Raw genomic sequence first — 26667 nt, 5'->3', positions numbered from 1 at the left:
AGTGTTGTCATAAAGGTTCTTAAAGGCCCGTGTCAGTTAAGGGTTCGGGTAGGGCGATACGAAGCGGCTTGCATATTGCAAAAGGGAACACCCCAAGTGTGTTTACTGCAGAGAAGCCGTCTCCCGTGGGCAGCATGGCTGTTCTGGAGATCCAATGAGGTACAGGAGGCTGTGGACAGATGGTTAGAACCCGCCCCCCACCCGCCACACGCGCGCACGTGACTGCGCGGGACTCGGGGTCCCCCACATCAGCAGGTGGAGGACTGCGGCAGAGGCAGGGGCCTGTCCTTGCGGCCCCCGTTCATGTGCGCGTACGGCTGCCTCTCGTCGAAGCTGGCCCGCAGGAGCAGCATGCCCGGGCCCGGGCCGTCCTCGGCCCTCTCCAGCCTGTGCACTGGGTGCCTCTCGGGCAGCGGCGGCAGCGGCGGCAGCGGCGGCAGCGGCGGCAGGGGCGGCAGCGGCGGCAGCGGCAGGGAGCACGCGGAGGCCGAGGGGTCGAGCGGCATGCACTCCATGTTGTCGGGCTCCAGCTCCAGCTCCAGCTCCAGCTCCTCGGCCTCGGGCGGCTTGTTGTCGTCGCTGTAGTAGAAGGACACCTCCTGGAAGCCGGGCTCCAGCTCGTCCTTGATGCTGCCGATGATCTCCAGGAAGGAAGGCCTCATCTTGGGGTTGTACTGCCAGCACACGCGCATGAGCTCAAACCTGCGGGCGGACAGACGGACGGACATGGGCCCACCCGCCGGGCCGCGCCTGGCCGGGAGCCCCCGGGGCCGTGGGCTGCGGCCCGCCACCCCCACACGCCCCTCGCCGAGTCTGTGGCTTTCAGTCGGGACGCCCCGAGAAGCCCCCCGCTTCTCGTGACTCCCACCCCGGCACTGGTGTCGCCCAGGACCCAGGACCTGCCCCTGCCAAACCCAAACTCCTTTCCTGAGGACACACCCAGGCGCACAGTCTGTGATCACAAGTTACTGTTTATGGTGACCGACCGCACTAATAAATTTTAAAAAACAAAAGAAAGAGAAGCCGGCGTTGTACTGGGAGTGTGTCTTGCAGGCACTGATAGAACATTCTTTCCAGAATGAGGGTGCATGCAGGAAGCCCCCGCTCCTCCCTACTGAGGCTCAGGAGTGATCACAGCTTTCCCCGCGGTGATCTCTCTCAGTCCCACCCCGGCGGCTTCCCAGCCTCCTCCGTGTGGCAGGGGGCCCCCGGCAGGGAACCCGCCAACCGTGTGAGGCTGCAGGGGCGCAGTTGGCACGTTAGCCGTTAGCCTAGCGTAGGGCAGAGGCTGCTCACTCAGCTGAAGGAGACCCCACCAAGCCGGCGGGGGAGGCAGGGCCTGAGCTCAAGTCGCTGCGCAAGCCAGGGGCGGGCAGAGAACACGGTGTGAAGCCCCAGCTGTACGCGGGGCCCACGGGCCGGGCCGCCCTGGCACCTGGGCTGCGGACCTCCGTGAAGCCCTCAGTCACGAGGGGCACACGAGGGGCCTGAGCCCCCACACACCAGCAGGCATGCCGCTGGGGTGCAGCCAGCCACCCCGACCCGGGGAGTGCTCTGATTGGGGTTCAGAACGGCTGTGGGATGAGGGGCTGCTGCTTATTAACGAGAATGCAGAGGGGGCCGGCTAAGTATACCCCCGGAGCCAAACGGAGGGTGACTGAGCACACCCGTCCCGGCCGCCCACAGCGCAGCGGAGGCCACGACTCTGGGAAGCGCCCTTCCTCACCTGAGCCTGAAAGCAAGGCGCCTCCCCCTGCACTTTTGTTCTCGCTGTACAATTCTGTTTTGTGTTTTACTTCTGGCTAAAGAGATGCTTTTCAACCAAAACGGCCAACTAGAGCTCCCCCTATCTAGAAAGGCCAAAGCCCCCCATACTGGCTCCCAGCCATCTGTCAGGAAGGCCCCGTGACCAGCAGGCCATCTTGCTTACATGTGGCCTCAGGGAACATTCGGAGGAGAGAAGCCCGGGGCACAACCCCACCCCCACCAGCCTGCACGGAGAGGGCAGGGCCCTAGGCGACCAGGTCAGCTGCCCTGAAAGGCCCAGGGAGGAAGGTGTCAGGTCAAGTTCATACACCAAGTTTGGCTGCAGCAGAAGCCCGCTCATTTGCTTACATCCGTGGCTACAAGTTGAGTTGTCGGGACAGATACCGTCTGGCGCTGAGCCCTAAATATGGGCTGTGTGGCCCTTGACACAAAAAGCTTGCCACCCCAGCTCAAGGGGAACACGTCAGACAAGACCCGGAGAGTGTCTCGCTCGACTCGCTCCCCACGGAACAACCGCATCCAGGCCAGGCCCCCCGTGGGGGCTGACACCCATGGGCGCTTTCAGCAGTTCTCACTGGGGTCTGCTCGTAAGTGGGAGCTGCATCATCCTCGCGTGTCTGGGAAGCAGGTGCACGAGAAAAGACCCCCATTTGGGGGGTGAGACAGTGGAAGTACCAAGAGACTAAGTCTTTTATCCAAGGCCCCCAAACCAGTGAGGGGGAAGCTGGGATGGACCCCCTGGGCAACCGTGTGGCTACACTCTGAAGGCCACCTGCCTCTGAAGAGGAATTTTCTCTCCACCTGGACACGAGAATCCATGGCCCTGCCAGGAGACCCACCCTCCTGTACCGCCCCACAGCCACAGGTGTCGGGGGATGGGGGGCGGGCAGTGATAAACTGGCAGCTCCCCCCTCACATGTGCCCCATCACTTCCTTAGAACAACCCCCCCCCCCCCCGGCCCCAAATGCATGAAGTCCCTTTATGGCTCAGCTGCGAATTCCTCTCTGGCTGCCTGACTTGTCCCTACAGAGAAGCGCAGCCGGGGCCAAGAACACATGACGCGCTGGCCCTGCGCCCCTGTGGCCCAAGGCGGTGGCGGTGCTGCCGGCAGGGACGCACTGCGAGTGACCGCAGCACCCACGGGCCATGTGAGGCCGCTTTCAAACCCGCCCAGAGCCGCAGCCCTTCCAGAGCGGCCCATAAAAGGAAGTCTTTTTCACTCTGTGGGGTTCGAGACCTTGTTTACACTCCTTCCACAAGAAAACTTTCCAGGAGATTCTAGAAGGATTTATGAGCTGATAAAACTCTTCAGAAAGGCACATTTTTACAGTCCGTCAGCTCTGGTGAGTGGGAGCGTCCTCCGCTGAGCTCCCCCAGGCCCTCCCACCCACCGGGTGGCGTCTGCGCAGCCCTGCACCCGGCAGGGACGGGGCCAAAGGCGTGGCTGCCCAAAGCAGCGGGACCCCGGAGGCTGGGGGACAGCGCTGCCTGCTCCCTCCTGCACCCCGCGTGCCTCAGCTCCCACCCCTGCTGTGAGCCGAGGGGTGGTGACCCCAGCCCAGACCCACACAGCTGCCCAGCGTTAGCACAGCCACCGTCTAAGTGCTAAGTGGCCATCACAGCAGAGACCAGGTCCCAGACCGGACCTGGAGGCTCAGTGTGCCCTCCGCCACCTCCTCCTGGCAGCCCCAGACAGCCAGGATTGCTTTATGAACCACTTCTCATCCAGGAGAGGCCATGGGACAGCGAGGCCCACCTCTGCCCCTGCTACCGCCCCCGCCCCCGCCCCACATGCTCTCTCTCTGAGCAGAGACCAGGCACAGGGTCTGCGTGCCACGGGAAAGCCCATCACAAGGCTACCCAACTGTCTGGATCCCACTCAAGCACACAAATGCTGTAAAATGAGCAGCAAAAACCATGCCTGTCAACTCCAGGAGGCCAGCAGTTAGCACATATGGAGAGGCTCAAAGACCCTTGCGGGGTAAGTACGGAGACTGGAGCCCAAGAGAACGTTAAGGATGAGCTTTGTCATCGATTTAAAATACAGAATCGCTGGCAGCCACAGACGCATCTGGTCTGATGCCACCTGCGAAGTAAATTCAAACTGAGTCCCAGGGTTGGGACTCCCGGGCCGGACAGTCAGAGGCCCAGACCGTGAGCCTTCCTCTGGGCCCAAGTGCTCTGTGCTGTGGCCCGGGGGCAGCTTCCGCTGCTCGCAGGTGTCACCTGGCAGCTGACACATCTTCCTGAAGCTGAGCCCAAGCCACCGCCAGCCACTGCGCCTCACCCCACGCCGCGCTACAGGTGCCTGTTCCGATGGCTGAAACCCACCAGCCAGGTGCTTTTTCTCCCCATGGACGCCCAGCAGGGCTTCCAGGCAGTTCCCAAGGGCTCAGTGACGTCCTGTCCTGCGTAAGAAACAAAGAGTCCATTCTTTTCTCTTGTAACAAAAGGACCTGCCTCCTACAACACGTCTTCCTCACCCAAGCTCATCAATAAACTCCGAGGGCCACACAGACGCTCTGGGTGACCCACTCGCCTCCTTTCCTCTTGTTCTAGTCCTTAGAGGGGAGAGAAACTTGCCGAGGGGGTTCTGGGTGGCAGAGCAGACATGCCTCCTGACTTCAACACTTAATATCCAGGAGTCACCACTCCAGGTAGATGTCCTTGTCCCTGGGCTGGGAGAGGACATGCATGGCCTTCCCCAGCCAGGAGCCTGCTTCCCAGGCACACTGACTTCACAGGGAAACTCCAGCCACCAGGAGCTGCATCAAGCTGAGGAGCCCCACAAGTTCCTCAGAGACAAACTTCTCCGCAAGCCCAAGAAAAAGCTCAAAAGTGGCCCTTCTCCTCCCAGCACCCCCAGCCACGCACACACATCAATCAGCCTGCTACAGCACCCCCCAGCCATTCGGGCAGCAGCCCCCTGTTGGGCACCACACACTTCTGCGCAGATTCAATGGGCCAATGGCCCGGCGTGGGGACACGGGAGCAGCGTCACAGAGAAACTCACCACGGCGCTCAGCACGAGAGTGCTTCGCCTTGGAAGTGGACCCCAGCCCCGCCAAGCCTGCAGATGACCGCAGCCTGGGAGACCCCGTGCCACCGCCACCCGGCCAAGCGGCTCCTGGATGCCCGACCCTCAGAAACTGTGACGTGGTAAATGCTTAGTGTTGTTGTATGTTGTTAGGTTGTAGGTAACGTTATAATGCAATACAGCTCATACAGGTGGGGAGAATTTCCATGCTGGGCAAGAAAAGGCACTAACTTGAGGCTGTACTGGGAAGTCTCCTATGAGGAGTCCAGGAAACCAGGGCCCCTTAGACACTGCCCTCCGAGAAGCGGGGCTTCCTATCCCTGGTGGCCCTACCCTGCACCCCATGCCCAGGACACACGCAGGTTTCCCAGGCCAGGCCCACGTTCAGATGATCAGTGGGCCCCTGTCCCGAGCACACACGTGCACACACACGCACACTGATGCAGGGGTGCTGCCTTCCCTAAACAGCTGAACCTGTCCTGAAAAGCACTTCTGGAAAATTCCTGAATTGGTCTCAAGGCACTAGTAGGGGCCTGTCTTCCACCTGTCGGGATCCAGAGGGGCCCTGGAGCCCTGCCTTCACGTGCGTACTGAAGATAAGTCCCGCGCTCCCCACCTGCATCCGCCCGGCACCTGACGCCCCGACCACAGAACCGCTTCACACCCTTCCTATGACTGGCTGCAGGGAAGACACCGAGGCCTCCCGCCTGCCGCAGCCTCCACCCCCGCCAGCAGAGGGGCTTCTCCCAAGGACGGAGCGGTGGGGCCCACGAGGGGCCGGAGCGGACAGCCCTCGGGCACTAGAAGCTGCGTGGTGTCCTTGGAGCAGCAGAGCTGAGCGGAGGCCACTGCCCAGAGCTGTGCTCGGCCGGGCTGCAGGCCCACGAGGCCCCTGCCTGCGGCTCCAGAGAGCACGTCCCTGCCATGGTTTATGGCGCCCATAACACTTCATGGCGGCGACCCGGGGGACCCCACTGCGGGCGCAGCAGGCTGGAAGTCCCACGGCTCGCCCCACACGGCACACAAAGGTGCCCCGCCCAGAAGGCTAGGTGCACTAACTGGACAGAGGCGTGGAAGTAACCAGGGTCATGCTGTTGCCTCTTTTTCTTTCAAACGCTGTGTGGAGAAGATGCGTCAAGATTGCTTTCATCAAATATTTCACGGAGGTGTCTGCCTCAGAAACCACAGCGCAAATTGCAAATCAAACTGAAGGGTTAAGAAAGGGGGCGGCATGAGGTTTCCCGCACGAAGGCACGGGCTCCTTCCGCACGACGCATGTCTGCCAAACCGCCCCCAGGGCCCGGGGCCAAGGAGCCCTCTCCCCGCGACGCATGGGCGGCCTGGGAAATACGTACAGCATGTCAGGGCAGTTGTCCGGCTTGTCCAGAAGGCCGCCCTCCATGACGAAGCGCAGGACCTGCTCGTTGGACAAGCCCTGGTACGGCTGCTCGGCCAGCGTAGCGATCTCCCAGAGGACGACCCCGAAGGACCTACGTGAGAGGACAGACGTGAGCCTTCAGTAGGGTGCACAGAACTATGCTGCCCCATCCTTTCCAGCACCCCTCCACCCCGGCCCCGAGAAATGGCCCCACTGTGGCGACTGAGCCCGTGGCAGCGGGCATGCCAGGCACCGCGCAGTGTGAACAATTCCTCCCCGGAACTGCGACCTTGGTGGCGGAGCTGAGGACCCTGAAGTGGAGGGAGTTTCAGGAGCCCTCGAACTTGAACCCCAGGCAAGCCAAGGTGGGGCCTAACCCCAGCCATCTACCGGGTAGGGCGGTCTCCCAGACGTGCTTTTCCTAAAGGACAGGGCGGTAGTGGCCTCAAACGTGGCCTGGGACAGTTCCGCTGTTCCACAGGCCCCCAGTTTGGGAAACCCCTACCCAGGGGCTCTCAGTGCTGGCTGTACAAGACAATCACTTAGCCATGTTTGAATCCGCTGCCTGAGCCCCTGACTGAAGTTCTGATTTCACTGGTTTCGGGCCAGGGTCAGGGCTGGGCCCGCGAGAGCGGAAGCCTGCCCCGCAGGAGCTGGGGCGCTGCCGGCCTGTGAAGGGCTCAGTCTCATACGTGGGGGTCGATGAGGGTACCACTGGCTGGGCGTGGGAGGTCACAGGCAAGGAAGAGTCCTTAGGACAGAGCCGAGCTGGCGGAAAAGGGGGCAGCTGAGGAAGAAAGTTAGCAGGAGGAGCAGTGAGCGATTCCGCCATGCACGGCTCTGCCTGTTGTTTTAGAAGACCCAAAACTGGAAAACAAATTAGAACAGATAATACGTGTCCTCTGCCAAGCACAGGCGCCTTCCCAGCACACGTCAGCACCTCTGCATCTAAACATGAGGCCGAGCACTTGGATTTGACAGTGAAGAGGTAACCATCTGGGACAGGCTGACTGCAAAACGGATCTCACACCTGAGCTCAAGAGGCAGCCTCGCCTGGCCGGGCCGCGTTCCCGTGCCAGTCCCAGTTTGCACCTGTCTCCAAAATGAGGTCCAAGGCCCAGAACTGAGAGAGTCCGGGAGCTTCACGAAAAGTGAGGCGGGCCGCTATGGAAGCACCTCCCCTGCGCGGTGGCCCAGCGAGCTGGAGGAATCGGCCACCGTGCCTGTAACGCGCCAGCAGCACGCTCTCCGCAGGGCGCAGCCAGGAGCCCAGCCGACAACGTGCTGGCAGGCGGGCGTGCCCGGAACCTCGGCGCTGTTTCAGAACCCGACTGCCTGGCCCCAGTGCCGCTGAGGAATCGCCATAAACAACCACAGCGGAGTCCCCTGCGGCCCCGATGGGTGACTTTTCTCCCATCCCTTCCCGGGGTGGACAACTTGGGCGCCCACAGACAGAGGACACGTAGCAGCGGGAACAGCGGGAAAAACACATCGAGACTCATGAGCTTTGGGCCGACACAGAGCGGTGTCTGCAATCTGAGGCTCTAACACACACACACACACACACACACACACACACACTGCATTCACTGCAGAAGATAAAAGGGGAGGGGCGGGCGGGGAAGAAGCAGAGAGGTGCCTGCACGTCCTGGCTCCTGCGCTGAGCGCTTCCAGCCACGCAGTGAGCAGCTCAGGACAGAAAGGCACGTGGGTCCCACAAGGGCCGCCTGTCCTCCGCCAGCCCCTGACAACAGGGAGACCTCAGCGACGGGCCCAGGGAACACTCCGCCGAAGCAGAGAATGGGAAACAAGGACACGGGAGGAACATGACGCCGCCGAGCCCGGGCCAGCGGAGGCTGCAGGGGCTCCCGAGCCAGGGAAGGCCTCGTACCAGACGTCAGAGTGGGTGGTGAACACGCCATCCTTGAGGGACTCGGGCGACATCCAGCGCACGGGCAGCAGTCCTTTCCCTCCCTTCCGGTAATAGTCGGTCTCGTAGATGTCTCTGGTCATGCCGAAATCTGCGAGGGGACAGAAGGCACAAGGGTTATGCTGTGTGAGCCACACTCGGGGACAAGCGGAGCCGCGCGGTGCCTGCTGCACAGGGGGCCCCGCACCCCCGGCCAGGGCGCAGCACCCTTAAAGGGCCCATGTGTCAGCGTCTGCAACCTCCCAGGCAGGAACAGCAGGGCTCAGTGATTAGCCACTGGACAAGCACCCTCCTAGAAATCTCTGCTCCCAGTACCCTTACAATGGCACTCTTTTAAAAAGGTAATCCCTTACTGCATTTCACATGAGAGGCAGTTAACAAAAGATCGAGCTCCAGAACTTAGCAAGAAAATATGTACTGCACGGTAGACCAAGGGTCCTTCACACGGGGCTTAAAACCCAAAGAAAAGCAGGAGCACGTGGACTCTTATTGCCACAATGGCGCTGCTCCGTCGCCGCGGGAAGGTGATTTCACCGTGTCATCAGGGGGAAGACACTGAGCACTGCTTCGCGACGAGAAAAAGGCTGGCGAGACTCCTCAGAGATGCTATTTACTAGGCCTCTGGAGCTATTACTCAATAATGTTTTTCAACAGAATCCTCCCACTCGTTTTTGAAAATTTCTTCCATTTTCCACGTCTCTCGAAGATGTCACATAATTACGTTTGATGGTAGGCTTGCTTGATAATCCTAAATTATTACTTCTTTGTCAGACTGATTTCCCACTCAATGCAACCTGCTCTTGCAGGGACTTCTCCGCACTCCCGCCCAGGAGACAGGCCTGCTCTCCTTTCGAAAATGCTCCTGCCTGTCTCTAACTCGGCCACGGAAAGGTAGGGCCACAGACCAAACCACGCTCCTCGGACATTACCCAGCATCACTGGCATGTGCTGTGCTGAGGGGCGTCAAACTGCCTCTGGGACAACTGTCAGATTTGCAGTCTGTGAGACCCTGGGCACGGGAAACACAGTGTTGAGCCCCAGTGAAGAACAGAAGTTGAAGTCTTATCTCAGAAGTAATTAATCCAGACACACGCACATCAGAGGATGTGCCTTTATGTGTCCAAAAAGGGAGGAAAAAAAGGAAACCAAGAACATATACTATTTCTTCCAACACAAAAGAATTTCCGATTTTTGGAAGAAAAACCACACGTGCAAAGAAAATGTCACTTATCAATATGCCACACAGTTAGAAAGCAAATAGAGGCCCTGGCAACTTGAACTTCAAATGGCCATTGACACAGTGGTCCCCCCACTCGCAGCAGCAGGGAAAGGAGCGGGAACGCACTCCCACAGGCACTGGGAGGGGCGGGGAGGGGATGCTGAGGGGGCCCCTGGCCACGCCAGGCGCCGGCCTGTGCTCAGCGCCGCTCTGCACCCATCCCCACCCCCTCCGCGCCACCTCACGGGTCTGTAGGCTGCCAGTCCCATTTCAGAGGCAAAGACTGGAGGGTCACAGGACCAGCCCTTGCCCGTTAGTGGCAGAACCAGAATTTAAGCTCACACCCGGCAGCTCCCCAGCGCTGGCGTAGGGGCACTGGCGGGCTGGCAATGGAGAAGCGAGGGGAGTGGGGACAGAAGAGGAAGTGAGAGGGGTCACAAAGGAGGCTCTGATGGCGGCCAGAGGGGCTCTTCCCTGGGAAGTTTGGGGCAGGACAGTCTCTCAGCTTCACGGAGCACCGAACCGTGTGGATGCTGCCAAGGGCCAAGTCCAGGGACACAGTGGTGGCTCCCTAACAAGTAGCTGACGGCCAAAGAGCTTCTGCTTCATGATGTGGCTCCATTCGCCTCCTCTAGTGACTACGAAGGGACAGTATGGATCCTGACCCCTTGTTCGGAAACCATTCTAGAGGGACAGTCATTGTCCGCTACGGGGCCAAAGCATTCCATTCCAAATCATTGCCAAAGGAAAAAGTGTCACGGAAGAAGGGAGGGCATTTCCAGAACAGACATTTCAACAGCTAGAAAAAGAATTTAATTTTAGTTTCTAATGTTTAAAAAATTTTTTAAATTGATTTTAGAGAGAAAAACACTGATTTGTTGTTCCGCTTATTGGTGCACTCACTGATTAAATCTTGTATGTGCCTTGACCCAGGATCGAACCCTCAAATCAACGTTTCGGGACGACACTAACCTACTGAGCTACCCAGCCAGGGCTGGATGGCAACTTTTAAACTGTCTCGTTTATTTCTATACCCAATGCTTAGAATTTATTTGGCCAAGAAACACCTCAAATGCCAGGAGAGGCAACCTGAGGGACCCCTGGGCCTCAGCACAGTCTTGCCTGCTCCCTGGACCGCTGTGCCCACGTGCTGTCAGGGTGAGAGCCAGCCCAGCAGGTCTGTCACTGACTGTCAACTGGAGATGATGACATTATCCCCAAGAGCAAGTCTCTGCACTCACAGGAGGCACTGGGTAAACACGGTCCCTAAAACACGTGCGCATGTGGTTCTTGCTCAAGTCTGAGAAGCTAAGCACGCACCTCCGATTTTGACTGTGAAGTCTTCAGCCACCATGCAGTTCCGGGCAGCAAGGTCCCTGTGGACGAACTTGTTGGCATTGAGGTACGCCATGCCATCTGCAATCTCGCCAGCCATCTGGATCATCTTGCTCAGGCTCGGGGGTGCAAAGGCGGGGTTATTCTGTTGGAAAGTCAAAAAAGTATATATATATATATGCACGTGAAAATGTAGGCATTTTTTTCCACTCCACTGTTCTTTCAGGGTTTGCAAACCCAGCTTTGCTCAATCTGAGCCACACAGGTCATTCTGCTAAGAAGCTGGGACTTGTTCAGAAGAAACACATTATCACAGAAACCACAGCGTCTGCTCCATGGTCGAGTCATGCACCTGCTGGCCAACCCGGTCACACAGAGCTACGGGGAGGCAGCCATTAGTGCCATGGGGACCAGCATCTTCCATATTTATTGAGCAGGGTAAAAAAAATTTAAAGTAAAATAAACCATTTTTGATATTAAGAATTCCTGGTTCCTCAGATCCCTATCTGCTTAGATGTCCCTATTATTTCTATGATAGAAGTACAGGTCACAGGAGGGAGACGGCTGGACAAAGGCTGTGTGGGATTAAGCAAACGTGCGTCCCAAATGGACACCGTATATGTTTTCTGTCCCACAATGTGCATTGTTATAAATGCAGTCTTTTCCTTTCTCTTCAATTTTCTTCTAACGTACGAAAATATCAAGATTAGTATTTCACCATAGCACACGGCATTCCTTAGATGATTGTTTGTACAGACAATGAGGAAAACAAGCATTTGGCAATGAATTTAAGGCCAACTGAAGCTTATTCTGGAGGGGGGACCAACCTAAAACATGGATAAGCCTCTCCTATTTGCATAGGGGGGCAACACATTGGATTTGGAATTAAAGAGAAAGACCCGCAAATAATAAACCTATTTAAAAAAAAAATATTTAAAACATGTACCCAAGTCTCTCCACCCTTAAAAAAAAGTGCAAAACCCAGTCAGCACCCCACAGTTTAGACGCTCACCACCTCTGGCTGGCACTAGTGGGAGCGGTTTCACCTCGGTTCCCCTGGCTACAGAGCATCCTCACAGCACTGCAAAGCCATCTCACTGTGACAGGTCCCCCGTGTCCCCTCTCAGCTCACACCCTGTGGGCCTCAGAGAGGGGACCCCTGGGCTTTGGGATCAGACCATCTGGGCTCTTCCACACGGGAGTCAAGGTGGAGTCAGTGCTGGGAGGGTGACCTGAGACCACACGCAGATGGTGCCCGCTGGGGCCTGGCCAGGGTCCACTCTCAGGGGACACTGGCTTCACCCGGCGGGGTGCCAGTTTCTGCTGAAAGCAGGCTTCTAGAAGCAGCCCAACAACCATCCATGAGCTTCCGGTTGGTTCCCGACACTCCATGTACATTTGAGTTCTGAAGAGACTTTCAAGACTGTTTCTGATCATTTCAAGTACTTATCACTGTCTGGGGAAGAGACTTGAGGTCCCCAAGAATAAGCCAAACTACCACCTTCTCTTACACAGGAGGCTTTGTTCCCTCAGGACGTGACACCCCCTTTTAACCACTTTAGGGCTTCGGCACCTGTGGTCCACCAGGACGTCGCAGGCGAAATGGTAAGTTTCTGCTCGTGATATAACACTTAAGTTGTACAGTGTTAGGCACGGGTGTTTTCTAGAAGCGGGCATTCGTAACTAATACGAGAAACAATCGGAAAAGGCACCTGATTTTAACAACTGAGAAGGCTGACATTCTGTCTGTTCTCGGCGCTACCCAGCCCTTCCGATGTTCTAGGGAACGAAGCCGGCAACTACATGCGATGGGGACCCACGAGCACCCACACTTAGCGAGGGAAACGAGTACATCCTAACTTGGGGGCCGATGCCAGGGAGAAGCTCACGAAACCACAAGACAAGGGCACCTGTTTTTATAGCTGACAGGAGTTAGAACAAGTTTCAGCCGGGGAGACTGAAAAGTGAATTTCAATCTGAAAAGGACTTGCATCATCATCTTGTCCCACTCTCGGAACGGGAATAAACTATGTCCCATATATTTACCCTGTGCCTGAATCGGAGATGAAGGGAGTGAGTGTGCCATCCTTTGCAGAGGTGCCCGGAACGGCTCCTGGCCCTCCTCCTCGTGCTGGCCTGCGCACTGCAGAGGGAGCTGGGGAAGGGGACGAAGGTCCGGGGCTGACAGGGACCTGGCTGCAGGAGCAGAGAGTGGGCCTGATGGGCACCTGGGCTCCGGGTCTCCATCTCTGCCCACACTCCAGCCCTCCCAGAACCACACCGCTCAGCTGCTAGGTTAAGGCAGCCACTGGTCCTCTGAGTGAAAATGCAGGAACTACTACTTGGAAGATGACTAAGCTACAGATTAAAAGAAGAAAACAAAGGTTTAAGCTCCAACAGAGACAGGGTGCAGATGTTCCCAAGGGCTGGGAAGGGGAAGTGCCCTGGGCACGGACGCAGCCCCCACAAAGCCGACCCAACCATGAGAGGCAGACGTTCCAGGTGCTGCCTCTACGTGTTTGTGTCCCGGTTTATTCTTAGAATTGCTCGCTTCGAAGTCATGCCTCCATGTAGCAAGAAGTGGGCTTGTGGGGGGGTGGGCACCAGGATGACAACGAAGAACCGCACGGACCCCAGCGGGTTCAGAACTGGCAGCTCACACCGCAGACTGAGCTCATGTCCAGAGACTGAGGCCACTGTCATTCAGAAGCACAAGCAGGACAGCGGATGGAGCCTGAACCTCAGGCGCAGAGTTTGGCAAGTCCAGCTCCCTGGCCTGGAGGGCACAGCCTGGGGACAGGGCAGAGGAGGGGGCCTGTGCGCAAAGCCAGTTGGAAGGTCGCCCCGCGCAACAGCGCAGTCAGGCTGCCACTGGACTCTGACCCGAGGCTGCCGGCCACAAACCCCGCCCCGCGCTGCAGGCCGTGCCAGGAGGAGAAGCCATACCCGTGACACCCTTGAGAACCAAACCAGGGAAAGGCGGGGCAAGGGGAGATGTCAGGGGGGGAGAGGGTGACTCTTGGCCGGAGGACACAGTGCTGACGTGGCCTCCGGGCGGACCTCAGAGATGGCGGCGCAGGAGGTAACTGGGCCCACAGAGGGTCGGTAACCACGCCCCAGCCAGAAACGGTGGATGTCAATGGGCGGAAAGACGCAGCCTCTTCTGGGGAACGGCTCTAAGGAAGAGAAGAGACGGCCTGCAGAGTTGGTTAAAATCAAAACCCACCTCTATTTCCGGCCGCAGAGACCTAAGGTAACTTTTGAGATCGCCCCGAGTCATGAGTTCCATGATGACGAGTGTCGGCTGGCCCTGTGACACCACACCCAGCAAACGCACCTGGGGAGGGGGTGACAGAGAGGGAGACTCAGCGGAGGAGGGGTGCCCACGACGGTCACTCCCCCCGCACCACCAGCAGCAGGGCCACGCGGGGCCCCAAGGCCAGGGTCTGCATCACACCCAGAACCTTCCTCAGCACAGATGCCTCAAGGCCACAGGGAGGCGCTGGGGGAGCCCAGGAGCCGGATGGGGACAAGTCACCAAACCCACAGCGTGGCCTCTGTCCGACAGGGCGCTCTGGGGACGTGTTCTTCCCAAGTCAGGTCTTGCCTTCTCCGGGGCTCTCCCTTACCACGTGGTGACAGTTGAACTCCTTCATCACCGAAGCCTCGTTGAGAAACTCGATCCTTTCGCGCATGCTCGCAGCCTCATTGACAGTCTTGATGGCCACGCGGGTTTCGGGCTCGTCCTTGACCACGCCCTTGGCCACGCCTTCGTACACCATCCCGAAGGAGCCCTGGCCTAGCTCCCGGTTCATGGTGATCTTCTCCCGGGCCACCTCCCACTCGTCAGGCACGTACACTGGCGAGGACGGAAACGGACGTGAGACCGTTGTAGCAACAAGCCCCTGGAGCTACACGGGGCAAACACCTGTTCTCAGCCCCCCGTTTTGCACCCTGATCTATTCATCGGACCGACTTGACCCGGCTCCTCCTGGGGGCCTGTTCCCTGCCCCTGAGCACCCCGCAGTGACCGCCTCACACGGTCCACAGGCTGCCAGGGCCGTGTGGTCCTGACTCTGCTGCCTGGTCATGGGACCCGGGCAAGCCCCTCCTCTGAGCCCCCTTTCCTCCCCGATGGGGAGACGGGCACCTGGGCACCTTACAGGACCAAAGGGGACAAAGCAAGGTACCACTGAATGGTACTAGTGTCACCGGACCCGATGGCCAATGCCCACCCCAGCTTACTTTTCAAGGTTGGATTTAAGCGTCCTAGGAAGAAAGGATAGCAAAATAAAAAACAAAACAAACAAACATTGAGTACAACCCAGCTTCCAAGTCAGTCCTTCTCAGCCATTTAACTGAACGGCCCTCATCAGCCATAACCAAAAGGATCACAACTGGGCCGTGAGGGTATAAATCCTACGACCCCAGTCAGGAGGGAACGAACAGAAAAACTGAAAGATAAAAGAAGCGCGGGGAAGCCGTAAGCGATCAAAGACAGTTACAACGACATGACGCTCGGGCTGAAACTCGTTCAAGAAAAGGTCTGTTTTGTCAGCTGCCTGCATGTCAACAAGTGAACAGCTTTTTTCATTCTGGCATGAAATTCCAAGCCATGAAATAAACCGACTGCGGTGCCGGCACACTCACCCCGGGGCCTGCTTTTCCTCGGGATGCCCCAAGCAGCCCAGAACCTTTGGGATAGTCAGGAAATGGCTAAAACCTTTGATTAAAAAAGAAACTATTCACGAAGACAGATCTGAAGCCAAGGGTGCCTGAAAAGGACACAGCCCTGTTCTCCTGAATGAGCAACACCCCCAAAAGCCCGCGCAGAGAGCGGGGATGCTTACCGTCCGCCGCGCTGAAGTACTCTGGGTTCACGGATGCATACAACACACCATTCCCCAGTCGGTTTCTGCTTCTAGCCAGAAGGGCATACGTCAGGTACAACGCTCATCAGCACACATTCCTGCACATACCTGCACCTTTGTTCTGTCTGATGCCCTGACTGTTTTATTAAACACCAGGGGAAAGGGAGTGAGTGAGCTTAGTGCCACCGGGAGTCACTTCTGCTCCCACTCAGGCCCAGGGGCCAGCAGACACCTGCTACTGTATCGTCTAGCTTCTTCAGTGGCCTCGGATTAGAGCTTTTTAAGAAACATGCATCTCTTTGCTTCCTTAGGAACTAAAAGGGTTGCTGGATCACCCGGGGTAATGGACCAAGTTTGGGGAGCTTTGCACAGCGGCAGCGTCTGTGGGACAGCCGCCAGGGAGGGACCGTGGCACTACCACAAACAGTGTCCTTGTGGAATCATTGGGAAACGTCTGCTCCTAGGAAGGACACTTGTTGGGTTGGAAAATCAGGGTTGCCAGTCCGTACACTATTTCCTCCAGAAGCTGACCTTCACCCAGGTTCACATGACCCGGCCGCTTAGCCCCGGACCGCGGCCCCACGGCGCCGCGGGACTCACCGCTTCCTGTGGAAGACGTACAGCATGATCACCAGCCCGCCCACTATCAGCAGCGCGGCGACAGGCAGTGCAATGACCAGGTGTGTGAAGCTTTCATATGCCGCTGCGGAAAGACAAGGGACACCGGTCACACATCCCACGAGCTGAGCGAGCTGCTCCTGTCACTTAGCAGCAAGGGTGAAGGACACCCCTGAAACTTCCTCCACTGCCCCGTCACGAGTGGGAGGTCCGCAGGTAAACAGGATCAGAAACAAGGGCAAAAAAACTGAGCTGTTTCAAAAAAGATTAAGTCCAGGCAGACTGAAGAGAGTATATGCATTCTTATTTTTAAAGTACAGTGCATTCTGAAATAATAGTTCAAATGCTGGCCTCAAGGAAAGGAATCTTTATGTGCAGTTTAATGACTGTTAATGAAAATGCACACATTTGCTAAAATAAATGCACAGGAATGCGCTTAAGACAGTGCCACAGACAATTAAAAAAATAACAGGATGGCAACCCTTGCCGAAGTTGCTCTGAATTCTCCCCAAACATTACAGTCTAGTTACGAGGCTAAGGGACAGAGCTCACTGCGGCCCCAGCCTGTCCCTGTCCCCAGCACCTATATGACAGATGTCAGACTGGACACGTGGCACACTGACCCACACCCCTGTGAACTCCGCCAGAGGCAGGAAATGAATGCTCCAGGGTGCAGAGTGGAAGGAGAGGAGAAGGGGGTCAGGGGAAGCTTTCTGGGTGCAGAGGCCTGATTGGAAGCGGTAAGGAGAGAAGGCAGCTTTGGGACTCTCCAGAGGCCTTGTCCACGCTAAGCAGCCTGAACTTCTTTCTGCAGATCGAGAGGAGCCCCCAAGAACTGCACCCGAGGACGGCCTGGAGGGGCTGGCAGTGGGGGACCTGGGCATGTTCCCAGGCTTCACAGAGAAACCGCCGCCCCTTTCCCATGAATGAGAAGGATGCGCCGGGATGAACCGCCCTGACCTGAGCCACACAGGCTGCCAGCCGGCCACGGCCCAGGACCGGGACCCAGGCTCCTGCGACCACAGCCCCTGCATTCCCCACGAAGCAAGCGCCCTGCAGGCTCTGAGCTGGGGCAGGGGTGGTGGTAACAGAGGCCGGGCTCCAGAGCTATTTAAAGGGCAAAATCAGGGAGACGGGTTTGAAAGAGTAATGGGGCGTGGTAGGGGTCCTGGCTTGGGTGGTGCAGACTGTGGGGCCACTGACTGAGCACAAGGACAGAGAACAAAGCAACACACTGAGGGTCGCGAGTATGGTTTTGGTTCGTACACCGTGCGTGGGAGGCACCCAGGATACCGGGGGGCCGTTCCTGCGCAGGTGGGGCGGGTGGGCCTCCCTGGGACCTAGTCACTCCCACCGATGCTGAGCTCATCACAGAGAACTATTGCTGCCATTATTCTTTAAGGGCTCTTAAAGCTATTGCCATGTTTACATTAAAGATGTGTTTATCAAATGGCTCTCAAAATGGATACAGACTCCTTTATTTTGTAATTCTTGAGACCACCCGCAAGTTATCACTGCCTTTGGGAAGCCGGTAGAGTCTGTCCCCCCCTCCGCCCAGGACTATTTCTTATTTTGGTGTCATCGATACTACTGGTCAGGTTGCACCGTGTGCTTTTCTAGTCTCGCATTTCCTCGGGGACACGGAGAAACTGGAACACGTCCAGAGACGAACAAGATGATTCAACAGCTAGAAAATTGGCCTCTGGGCTGGGCTATAAGAAAAGGCTCGGAGACCTGAGATTATTTAGTCTGGAGAAGAGAAGTCTGAAGAGTCATTTCATCAGAATCAAGCACATGAAGGCTTCCTGAAAGGACAGGCGTTGCCAGGAAGCTTCCCAAGCTTCCATTAAACAGGAGGAAAGGAGACTGACCCGAGGGCAGAAGGCCTCATCCGACAGAAGAAAAGCCGGCATGCAGATTTAACGTCCCCGCGCCATGGGCCCAGTTCTGCTGGACAGACCTCATCAGAGGGGCTCACAGGATGAAACACGGGGTGACAGCGGCCGCGAGGGGCATGTCACCTGCAGAGAGGCCAAGAAGCCCAGGCCGCCACTTCCAAGCCAGGCTCTGTCCCTACTGGATGGATGCAGACAGAAGAGGAGACAGCTGCCACTCTAGAGAGGGTCACAGGAAGGCGGGGAAGGGACGGGCACTGAAGCGGGAGGCCCCGGGAACTGGTAACAGCCGGGCATGTAGACCCAGCAGAGAACTGATGGAATTGTCTGCCTCAGCGCCTCTCTGGTTACCCCTGAAACCTGAACCCAGCAATTTCATTCACCCAGTCGTTCTTCTGACATGTCTCTAGTGGGATCATCAAATACCCTGCGTATCTTTGATTACCAGAAGCTAACCAGGTGGGCTGCTGGGTAGGCGGAGCCCTGAACTTGAAAACGGCACCGGGAGGGACCAGGGTTGGGGGCACTGCCCAGGGCCGCCAGCCGCACCGCTGGGCCCGGTGGGGCTGCTCCTTCTGGTGGGCGCAGCAGCCAGCAGTGACGCTGTGCCAGATTTCACCCCATTCCCCGAACACAAAATAAGTTTTAAGATTGGGTTTCTTATAAGAAATAGTTGAAAGTCAGAGTGGAACTAATAAGGAGTAGGTCTGTCACGCAATGAGAGACTGAATTTTCTCGGCCAAGCAGGTAGGGGGCCCTTGTCGTGTTTATACGTGTTACCAAATTCAGGGTTAAAGTCTGAGGTCCTCGCACAGAGCGGTCTTCTGAGAATTCTGTCCTGTGGATGGTGTGGCCATAAACCCAGGCCGTGGCCCGGTCTCCGTTCCACGCGGCGAGCATGGTGTGAGCTCAATGCATGTTGGGGCTTTCGAAGTGCACTTGTGCTTCCCTAATGGGGGTGCAGGGGACTCTGGCCTTGGAGCAGATGCCCCCAGGCTCTGTCGCCCCTTAGGAATCTGAGCCCCGGACCTGAGCCCTCACCAGCTTCTCTGAGGAGGCAGATGGTCAACTCGCCGCTTTGTAAAATGCTTTAGACGTAAACCAAGCTGAGAGCAAAGGCCTCCTGCCGACTCCCACAAAGGACGTGCTCAGATCTCCCCATTCCCTGAGTAGGGGCCCCAAGCGCTGACAGAAGTGTAACGCCCTGGACTCCAGCAGACACCCAGAAAGCCAGAGAGCCAGGGTGAGCCGGGCTTCCCCAGTCCCGGCCCACGCTGCCTTCCTCTTCCCAGCCACTCCCTCCACAGGCCTTACCTTTGGTCTGGACGTAGAAGAACACGGGCTCCGTCCACGACCCGTTCCCAGACAGAGACGTGGCCTGGATCCGGGCCGTGTAGTTCCCGGGGTTGAGCCGGTTCAGCTTGAATCCTCCATACTTCCTGTACTCCTGCCGGGGCACACATTCCCGCTGGTCCTGGGGGAAGTAGAGCAGACAGATCAGTGTCCTGCAAACACACGAGCAGCAGTGACTCTTCCTGCCCAGCCCCTCACCCCCCACCTGACAGTGAGCGCGATGTGCAATAAAGGCAAGAAACCAGGTGTTAAACGGCAGTCCTCTCCAGGAATCCAAACACACCCAAGGGCTAACCACGCCTTCTTTTCTTGGTAACCAAAACGAGCTCCAGAAACATTAAAGGTCATTCAGACCAATCGAGTCCATGCTGGAAGATCGTTTTGGGCAACAGTTTCTCGGGGTGACAAGCCCAGGTCCCTGCATAGTCCATGCCTTTCTCGAAGATGCAGAACTGGTACAAAGACCTAAACCCTCCCTGGCTGAGCCGCTATTTCATTGCTGGAAGTCTTCAGCTGACCGGGAGGAGACTTGCGCCGTTCTAGAACCTACACTGTCAACTGCAGTGGAGACATACCCAGACACGGACCACTGACCCCGTCTTACCTCGACCTGCGATCCGTATTTTATTTCATACATTAGAATCAGTCCATTGGGATTCTCAGGCTCTGGCCACTTCAAAAAGATGGAGTTTTCAGGCTTTGGCTCCCAGGTCACCGGCCCAGGGATGTCATCTGCCCCTTCTATGTAACAATGTAAACAAGGAATAAAGTTGGATTCAGGTCCCCCGGGCGGGATACCAACCCTGGGCTCACCTGCGAGCACCCTCCCCCGACCCAGGACTGAGCGATGGTGACCACACAAGTCCCCGCGGGTTGGCTGCTCCCACACAGCCGAGGTTTGGAGCTGGAGCGATGAAACGACCTGTGGGTCTCAAAATGCCGCAGGCGGGCGCTTCCCGCTGCCCCCAGCAGGACAGGGAACCGGCACTTCACCCACCCTTCCAGGTGGGCGGGCGGCTGCCTGAGCAACAGCCTGTAACTCACAGAGGATGATGGGGACAGAACGAGCAGGGCCTAAGATTACTGCAGGAGTTGACCTTGAGGAGCGAGGGTCACTGTGAGTCAAGGCCGCTTGCTGGGGATGTCACTGAATCCGCGAGAACTCAACAAGGGACCAAACACATTTTCCCCAAATGGAGAGGCCGGGTGGGAGTGAGGTCCCCATGAAGGCACTCCGCCCCCTGGGCGGCTGGGCCTCAGGGCTGCCTGCATGCAGGTGAGCGCCCGCTCCTCAGGGGGATAGATCACACCGTACCTGCAGGCATGGTTCTCGCAAAGACAAAGTTGGAGGCGCTGCAGCCCAGCTTCTCGGCCTCGTGGTTACAGCTGTGGATGTCGATACGGTACAGGGTGAAAGGCTTGAGGTTGGAAATGACTGTTCTCTCCTTGTTGTCCACTCTGGTCTCAAAGAACGGGTATTCCGTCTCCAGCTCTTCCAGGTCTGTGACGTTGTAGGCGTCCGCCACCGAGCTGTTCCTGCTCCGGCTGGACATGGTGCTATTGGCGATTTGCCCGAGGTCTCTCCGCTTCCTTTCAGGTCTACAAGGGAGAGACAACCTTGGCTTGTACGTGCCCCTGCCTTTCTTGTCTTGTCTGAGAAAAGTCTTAACCTTGGAATAGAAGGAGCTATTAAGCCCTCTTGGCTAGGAACCAACAGGTAATATGGGGATTTCCTTTTTCACTCTGTATTTGGCCCCCTCTCCTCTGCAGATCTCAGAGTCGGCTCCCGGCTCCCAGAGTGGTTTCTCGATTGTGCACCTAAAGGCAGCGTCCTGGGGTTGCATCAGGATATTGTGCCACAGACCTTACGGGTAAGCACCGCAGGTGACAGCCTGCTGAGGTTCATTAGGGGTGACATGAGGAAGGTGTGTGGCATCGGCCCAGAGAAATGGGGCAGAGAGGGGTCCAAGGCTTGTGGCGGTGGCTCCTTTGACCCCCTCTGACTGTGGGAAAGAGCACAGATGCCAGCAGGGAGCCTGGCATGGAGCCCCAGACCCTCCCCCGCTGAGGCCGCTGGGCCTGTGCTTCTCACACCCCTGGCCTTGCCCCGGCGACAGGGAGCCCCGTGGCCTCCCCAAGGCCCTGCCTGTGACAGGAGGAGGGTCGCTGTCAGGGATCTGAGGAGGGCTTGGAACACAAGCTCCAAAAACAGGCCAGTGAAAGGAAATGCACCAAGTCACCCAGGGAAGACTGTCCCCACCCTCAAGGGCAGAAAGGGTGGTCCGGCAGCCGGAGGGGTGGCCCTTCTGAAGGCCGTGTGGCTGACAGGCAGCTGCCCCCGTCATGCCGGGGCCCTACAGAATGAGCCCCGAGTCCCATCTCCTCCAGGGCTCCCCGGCTTCCAGGAGCCCCACCCAACAAAACAGACAGCCACGTGTGCTTCTCCCTCCCTGACGGCGACTTGGTTCTGCCCTGAGGCTGCTGACCTCGAACTACCAGGACGGGGAGAAAGTGCCAGCACCCGCCCCGGGAGCCCCAGACAGGACACATCTTCCCGAGACGCTGTCGGCACCTGGGCACGAAGATGGAGTTGTGCAGGAAGTTCTCGAAGACTTTGCGGTACTCGGCCTCCTCCTTCTCGGCCTGCTTCTCCGCCTCCGTCTTGGGGCAGGCGCAGCAGGGCCCCTTCTCTCCCCCGCAGCCTTCTGGCCTGGGGTTCTCTGTCACCTCCTCCACGTCGATGGTGCCATCGGCGTACTTCCGGACGGGGATTTTGTCTGCTTGGAAGAGAGGTCCCGCGGGAGCGGGAATGAAGCCCAGCTGTCTCGCCCCGTCCGTCCCCTGTCCCCTGGCCTGTGTCCTGCCGGGGACCCCCAGCGACAGCCTCACCTTTGGAGCAGTAGTTGTGCCGGTAAAGGTAGCCGTCCTGGGGCTGCTGCTGCCATCTGACGATGTAGTAGCTCAGGTTGCCGTTGGGCAGAGACGGCGGGTTCCACTTCACTATCAGCTGAGAGGAGGAGTTCGATGCTGACAGGACATCCAGGGGAATGGACGGAACTGGGAAGGGGAAGAGAAGACATTTCAGGAAACGGGGTGGACGCAGGATCCGGGTAGCCGACGCCAACCACCCAGAAGCCCGAAGTACGGCGCGGATGGGAAGACGGCAGGGAGCCCGGAAGCGCAAAGCGGACTCCAGGCCTCATCAGGAAACAGCAACAGCGTGCGTTCCCGTGCCGACATCTCCCTCTGTAACGTCTATTCCCAGGCAGTCTCAGTGGGAACAAGCAGGACTGAGCTGCAGACGGAGGGCGGGGCCCAGCAGCGTGAGAGCCGTGGGCTGCCAACCGACAGCTAACCAGACGCTGCGGTTTCCCCTTCGGCACAACGGCCGTCCCCCCGGAGGCGCGGACCTCCCGCCAGCGGCAATGCTGAGCGACGCGCATTTCACCTGCCGTTTCTGAACCTCCGATTCAAATGGCCAGAAGCGGAAATGAAACGGGGGAGTCAAAAGGACTGGAGAGAGACAGAGAGAGACAGACAGCCAGGAAGAGAGACAGAGACAGAAAGAGACAGGGGGCGGGGGTGCGAGCGCGCCCCCGGGGAGGACCGGGCGGGACGCGGAGAGCTGTGCGCGGTACCTGAGGCATTGGTGCGGATGTACAAGATCTCGCTCTTGGCCCCGTGGATGTGGTCGTTCTCCACCATGGTGAGCGTCACGGCCTTCACGTACACTGCATACTGCGTCCAGGGCTTCAGCCCGTGCAGGAGGATGCCCGGCTGCATGTCCTTGTTGGAGGGGAGGTCCACGTCCACCATGTTCCAGCTGTTGGAGCCGCAGGCGTCCTGACCGTCGTACTCTGTCACGTTTTTAAAGGGCCTGAAAGGTCGTCGGCACAGCTCAGGGCCTGTGTTAGGGCTCTGACACCGAGGCCCCCAGAAACCATCCCTGGGGGCCTCGCACGTCCCCCTGTCTATAACAGAGGCCCTAAATAACACAAATAACCCATTCCGTTTAAAATTTTAAATCCTCCAAGGATATGCTTATTGATTTTAGAGCAAAAGGACGGGGGAGAGAGGAAAATCAATCAGCTGCCTCCCCTACATGCCCTGATTGGGCATCAAACACACAACCGATGGGTGTACAAGACAACGGTCCAATGCACCGAGCCACCCAGCCAGGGCTGAAGTCCACTTTTTCTGGAACCTCAGGTTCCGCCACAGTGCTGGTGCGCTACCGAATTGGATCTTCAGCTTCAGGAGGAGCAAGCTCTGTAGTGGCCGGGAGTTAAAACACTGCTCCATAAGAATACACACAGAAGCTACTTTTCTCTCTTCCGAAATGGCATTTTTTCACCATTAAGCAAAAACAAGCATAGTCACTTAATGCAAACATCGGCTATTGATAAAGAATAATTTTTGGAGGAAACTGACTTTGCTACAGAGGAACAGCTTCTAAAGTACAGCTTCCAAAATCTAATCTGCTCACAAGCAATTCTGATTGCTTAGGTATCTGGTAATACTTAAATATTTCATTTCCAGATTGTCTCAGAAAGCAGAGTCGGCTCTTCGGTGAAATTGCCGGCTGACGTTGCCAAAGCCGAGGCAGGACTACCAACGGGAACAGAGTGTTTGTACAGACGCGGGGCCGGGCAGAAATCGGACATCCATCTGCTGAAAGGGCTGGACAGCCGCTGGCCACTGTCACTGCGATGAAAGGCCACGAGCAGCCCCACATCCAGGGACACGTAATCATTCCAGGCCCGGCTTCTGTCACTGCTAGGACCGTTCCCAGGGCCCTGGCCCCAGCAGGGGGGAGAGGACCAGGTCCTACTGTTGGTGGCTTGGGTTCCAGCCCTGGGGAAGCCAAGCACCCAGGAAGCAGGCCTGTGGCATCAACGTGGGATCTGGGTCAGGACGGGGACTAAGCAGACTGAGGAACCACCCAGACAAGTGGAGATAAAGAAAGGAAGAGGGGCTGAGAGCTGCCACCTGGAGGGACAAGTCACAGCTGCTTGGGCAGGCGGATGTCAACACAAGGCACAAGAGCCCCAGCAGGTTTGGGGAGAGGTCATGAAAGGGTCGAGACCTTTTCCCGTCCATCCTCCTTGCGTGTGGAGGGCTCACAACCTTGGGAAGGGCCCATGGGTAGAGGGACAGCAGCAAGACATGGACCTCCCCCAGGGGTCACCTCGAAGGCAGCGGAGCATCCCGCAGGGTGTCCCTGCAGCAGGGGTCCTCGGGCAGCAAGGCTGAAGTGACATTTCAACCCAGTCCTCCATCTAGTCTATGAATATTGGGACTGACCTAATTCTCTGAGAAACGAGCTTTTTCCTTGGGATTTATTTTATTCAAGCACCCCTCCCCGCTGAAGCTAGCCCTCCCCATGTGGAGCTGTCACCAGCAGTGACCGCTGTCACGTGACCGCGGGGCGGGCACTGAGGATGAAGCGTGGCTTCCCCACACACAGTCCCGCCCACAGTCCCCACCCACACAACGCTGCCACCACGCAGGACTCACGCTTCCTTGTAGTAGACGGTGAAGCTGATGAGGTCTCTGTAGTCCGGGGGGCGGTACCGGTGCCACATGATGATGATGCGGTTCTTCCAGGTGGTGGTGGAGGTGAAGCGCAGCACGTCGCTCTCACCTGGGGCACAGGGGCACATCCGTGAGGGACGGACAGCAACGTCCTTCTCCGCCACGTGTCTGTCTGAGAAGCCTCCTGTCCTGCACTGTGCATGCTAACTAAGCCCCGTCCTGGGCCTCTCGGCGGCTTTCTTATTTCTACTAAGGACTCAAATGCAGGGAGGGGCAAAAGTAGGTTTCCAGGTGTGAGTGCACAGAACAGAGTTTATTCTTGTATCAACACTTATCAATTATTGTATTACTTTGCCCCCTACCAACTGGAAACCTACTTTTGCCCCCTCCCTGCATTTCACCACACGGCGCTTCCAGGGCTCCTTCCTTGGTCTCGGCACCCTTGGCATAGACGTGAACCTGTGCAAGACTCTTAACCTGGAGGAGAAGGATCCCTTCGCCAACAGGCTCAGTGTCTGCGAGGGTCTGAACGGGCCGAGCGGCGGGGCCGTGGTGCGGAGTGCGAGCGCTAAGTGCGGCTTGCAAACACACGCCCCAGCTCCATGTTGGGTTTCTTTGCTCTCAAAGCTCATCCAGAGCCACCTGGGTGTCTGTGAGGGAAGTCCAGATGCCAGCAACAAGGGTCAATGTCAAATAGGGGTTATTTTACAGACCCGCTGCAGGTGTGTGCAGGTGTGTCCTTCCCTTATTAAAAGTTGGGGGGAGGGGTAAAGGGGCCCAGACACATGGTGATGGAAGATGATGTGACTTTGGGAGGTGGGCACACAATGCAATACACACGTCATATAGTACAAAAATGTACACTTGAAACGTATGTGACCCTATTAACTGATGTCACCCCAATACATTTGGTCAAAGAAAACAAGTTGGTTAGGAAGCAACAATGACCTTTTTTAGCCCCATCTCGCCAAACAGAACCCCAACTTCCCTAAAAGCAGTTTTATATTCAGGGTGGGACGAGAATGAGAGAGAGGGCCGGCTCTCCATTGAAAGTAACCGCGCTGCGCCCTGGTGCCCAGACGCTGAACTGCGTATTCTGTACGCACGGCTTTAGGTCCCGGTACGAACCTGCTTCTAGATGTTCAGCACACTCATATGGCTAAGAAAACTTACAGTATAAATTATCACGTATCTGCCCTACTGTTGACTTTGAAGATGCACATGCATGAGAAAAGGGTGCATGAAGGAGCCCTCGTGACCACCTCACCCCACCCTGACCCCAGTGAAGCGAGGAGGGACCACAATCAGAAGTTCCAGATCGGAAGAGGGGCCGCTCTCCCCCCGGTCGTGGCGGCAGGGCTTTGAGCGTGTCCACTCACAGGAGGCCCTCTCTCCATTGTTCCTGGTGTTTATGTCCCCTTTGCTCTGGCGCCCTTTTGTCCCCGTCACGTCCTCCATGCGGTAAATCTCGGAGACACACAATTTGGGGTTGAAAGCAAAGTACATCTTGCCCGCTTTGATGGTCAGGTTGTGGTGGTCCCAGTCCCAGAGCTGCTGCAAGTTCTGGTTGTCCAGGACGTAGAAGGAGTAATTCCTGCAACGCAGAAACCAGCGTTAGCTGCCAGAAGGGATTTAGTCATTCATGACACGTGAGAATGGACAGTGACCGTTAACAATGGCAATCACAGGATTCAAGGACAGCACGCTGATACTGAAAGATGCTAATTC

General features: G+C 57.3%; 1 protein-coding gene across 1 annotated transcript in view; it reads right to left on the bottom strand.

Moving 5' to 3' along the window:
- Nucleotides 1-248: 248 nt before the first annotated feature.
- The window catches only part of LOC149992031 (insulin-like growth factor 1 receptor), a 41696-nt gene continuing 15277 nt past the window's right edge, over nt 249-26667 (bottom strand). Inside the window, exons 5-20 of the mRNA XM_090263821.1 lie at nt 26319-26533; nt 24922-25048; nt 23043-23281; nt 22294-22461; nt 21977-22181; nt 20720-21003; nt 20009-20145; nt 19366-19525; nt 16139-16241; nt 15518-15582; nt 14297-14526; nt 13894-14004; nt 10653-10812; nt 8075-8204; nt 6161-6295; nt 249-702 (exon numbers count right to left, since the gene is read on the bottom strand). Of these exons, the coding sequence (XP_090119947.1) occupies nt 249-702; nt 6161-6295; nt 8075-8204; nt 10653-10812; nt 13894-14004; nt 14297-14526; nt 15518-15582; nt 16139-16241; nt 19366-19525; nt 20009-20145; nt 20720-21003; nt 21977-22181; nt 22294-22461; nt 23043-23281; nt 24922-25048; nt 26319-26533 (2923 nt within the window). The remainder of the gene's footprint in view (nt 703-6160; nt 6296-8074; nt 8205-10652; nt 10813-13893; nt 14005-14296; nt 14527-15517; nt 15583-16138; nt 16242-19365; nt 19526-20008; nt 20146-20719; nt 21004-21976; nt 22182-22293; nt 22462-23042; nt 23282-24921; nt 25049-26318; nt 26534-26667) is intronic.

This window comes from Furipterus horrens, unplaced genomic scaffold, assembly GCF_987537825.1.
Source record: "Furipterus horrens unplaced genomic scaffold, mFurHor1.1.pri manual_scaffold_16, whole genome shotgun sequence".
NCBI lineage: Eukaryota > Metazoa > Chordata > Mammalia > Chiroptera > Furipteridae > Furipterus > Furipterus horrens.
The sequence above is the reverse complement of the archived record's forward strand: the minus strand, read 5'-3'. Positions and strand labels throughout refer to the sequence as shown.